This window comes from Equus quagga, chromosome 17 (genome assembly GCF_021613505.1).
Source record: "Equus quagga isolate Etosha38 chromosome 17, UCLA_HA_Equagga_1.0, whole genome shotgun sequence".
NCBI classification, from domain to species: domain Eukaryota; kingdom Metazoa; phylum Chordata; class Mammalia; order Perissodactyla; family Equidae; genus Equus; species Equus quagga.
The window spans coordinates 50,662,551-50,665,503 of record NC_060283.1 but is presented as its reverse complement, the minus strand read 5'-3'; the positions used below and the strand labels follow the sequence as shown (position 1 = coordinate 50,665,503).

Sequence of the window (2,953 nt, the reverse complement as noted above, 5' to 3'; positions counted from 1 at the left end):
CACACCGTCACAGGCAGAGCAAAAATGCGCCTGCTGCAGTCCTCCGCGGTGGCCTAGGGGATGGGGGGAAGGAGAGAACTAAGAAGGAACGGCCCGACGGCCAGATGGGAGGAGCCAGTGCAGTGCGCCCAGCTGGGGCCCGGGCACCCTGATGAGGGCACTCACTGCCCACGCTGCCCCAACACATAATCAAAACGGGGAGGCTGTTCCCATGGCTTTTCTGCTACCACGATCCAGTGCACAAAATTAAGCTGACCTAGGGCCCTAGGAGCCGGAGGAGGTGGGAGCACCCTTTACCCCCGCCCCCAGCTCTGACCCCGAGGGGACCACTGGAACTACCACCACCTCTTCCTCCTTTTCCCTTTCTGGTGAAGGGAAAGGACCGGAGACAGAGGGTGGGGGTGGGGCGGGACTCGAGATTGGCTTGCGAGCTTCTATTGGTCAGAGGAGCTGCCGGTCAGGAGGGTAGATCGGGCGAGGATTGGCTGCGTGAGGCGGGGCGCGGCGCGGCCAAAGAAGGGGCCCAAGGGGTGGGGCTGACGCTGCAGCTGGCGCAGCTCAGACTCGGAGCAGCCTCCGCGAGCGGCCGAGCAGCCACCTTCCCCCGCCCGTTCCCGCGCCCGGGCCGGGGCTAGGCCCCCCACCGCCGGGTCCCCGGGGGCTGCAGCAGCAGCGGCGGCGGCGGCGGCGCTGCCCGCGGTTCCCGCCGGGGCCCGGGCGCCGGCCCCGCTCTGCAGGATGGGCACGGTGCTGTCTCTTTCCCCCGCCTCCTCGGCCAAGGGCCGGAGGCCCGGCGGGCTGCCAGAGGAGAAGAAGAAGGCGCCGCCCGCCGGGGACGAGGCGCTGGGGGGCTACGGGGCGCCGCCAGTAGGCAAGGGCGGCAAAGGCGAGAGCCGGCTCAAGCGGCCGTCCGTGCTCATCTCGGCGCTCACCTGGAAGCGCCTGGTGGCCGCGTCTGCCAAGAAGAAGAAAGGCAGCAAGAAGGTGACGCCCAAGCCCGCGTCCACGGGCCCCGACCCTCTAGTCCAGCAACGCAACCGCGAGAACCTTCTCCGCAAGGGCCGGGACCCCCCCGACGGCGGCGGCGCCGCCAAGCCCCTGGCGGTGCCGGTGCCCACCGTGCCCGCGGTCGCCGCCACCTGCGAGCCGCCGTCGGGGGGCAGCGCGGCCGCCCCGCCGCCGGGCTCGGGCGGGGGAAAGCCGCCGCCGCCGCCGCCCCCAGCCCCGCAGGCCGCCCCGCCGGTGCCTGGCGGCTCGCCGCGCAGGGTCATCGTGCAGGCGTCCACCGGTGAGCTGCTGCGCTGCTTGGGCGACTTCGTGTGCCGACGCTGCTACCGCCTCAAGGAGCTGAGCCCGGGCGAGCTGGTGGGCTGGTTCCGCGGAGTGGACCGCTCGCTGCTGCTGCAGGGCTGGCAAGACCAGGCCTTCATTACGCCCGCCAACCTGGTATTCGTGTACCTGCTGTGCCGCGAGTCGCTGCGCGGGGATGAGCTGGCGTCGGCCGCCGAGCTGCAGGCCGCCTTCCTCACCTGCCTCTACCTCGCCTACTCCTACATGGGCAACGAGATCTCCTACCCGCTCAAGCCCTTCCTCGTGGAGCCCGACAAGGAGCGCTTCTGGCAACGCTGCCTGCGCCTCATCCAGCGGCTCAGCCCGCAGATGCTGCGGCTCAACGCCGACCCCCACTTCTTCACGCAGGTCTTTCAAGACCTCAAGAACGAGGGCGAGGCCGCCGCCGGCGCCGGGGGTCCACCCAGCGGGGGCGCACCTGCGGCCCCAGCCTCCTCCTCGGCCGCCAGGGACAGCTGCGCGACCGGAGCCAAGCACTGGACTATGAACCTGGACCGCTAGGGATACCGAGGGCCGCGCCCACCCCCCACCCCAGTCCCTGACACACACTTGGAGCCCCCGGAACCATCACGCCGCCGCCGCCGCTGTTACCGCCGCTCCGCGCCCGGCCGGAGGAGGAGCCGCCCCTGTCCCGCAGGGGAAGGTGGAGGCCAGGACGCCAGAGGCCGTGGCGTCTAGATTTGCTGGGCATTGGGTGGGGGAGGGGGTGGGCGCGGGAGGGGGACCCCCGACCTCACCCTTTCTGTCTGCGCCCTCGTCTCTCAATCTGCCCGGGTCTCCCTCTTCCCTTCTGTGTGTTTAAGCCCTCTCTCGGTTTTGTCCATTTCCTCACCTCCTCCCTGTATCTTCATCTTCCCTCCTGTCTGCTTTCCCATCTCCTCCTCTGCCTTTCCATTTTCCCTTCCTTGGGTGTGTGTTTCCGTCTCCATCTTACCCCCCACCTAACTATCTCTCATTGCCCCCGTTTCTCTTTCTGCACCTGTGTCCCCCTCTCCCCTTCTTGTTCTCTTTTTCCTCGCCTCTTTCCTCCTGTCTGCCTTCCCTGCTCCGCCTATGTCAGCTTACATTTCTTCCCCCGACTGAACCCTCATACCCACCTCCCTAGACCAAATGGAACATTAGTTCTTAATTTGGGTCGACTGAGATGTGGCGAGAAACTGCAGCCCCAGGAGCCCAGACAGCCACCAGGATGGTCCTTCGTCCTACCCCCACCGCCTCTCCCTACCTTTTCCAACGTGTTGCATGCCGAGAGTTGTGGGGGAAGGGGATGCCGGCTTCAGGAGGCTGAGGTTTGGGAGCAAGAGCAAGCTAGGAGGCTACCCCGGCGGCGGCGGCGCCTCAGCGGAAGGGTGGGAGGAGACAGAAAACTCTTCTTACTCTGGGGGAGGGGCACCCCTTTTCCTTATCCTTAGGTGTTTTTGTTTTTCCCCCTTTTAATTTATTTGGTTGTTTCCGGAGGGAGGGGTGGGGGTGGGGGGGTGGGGGAGTGGGTGTTGGGCCGGGAGCTGTCTGAGGTGCTGATTTGAGGCCGGACCGGAATCCTCCCGGCAGGGCACCAGGGACTGGGTTGGGCCTGGTGCCGTGTCCAAGGTGCCAATGATGC

The 2,953-nt window shown here is 67.2% G+C and overlaps 1 protein-coding gene across 1 annotated transcript; it reads left to right on the top strand.

Annotated features, from left to right (window-relative positions):
• The first annotated feature begins 738 nt into the window (after positions 1-738).
• CDK5R2 (cyclin dependent kinase 5 regulatory subunit 2) lies at positions 739-1,851 on the top strand. The gene has a single exon (XM_046643044.1). It carries the CDS (start codon positions 739-741, stop codon positions 1,849-1,851), a length of 1,113 nt encoding a protein of 370 aa, XP_046499000.1.
• The last annotated feature ends 1,102 nt before the right edge of the window (positions 1,852-2,953 follow it).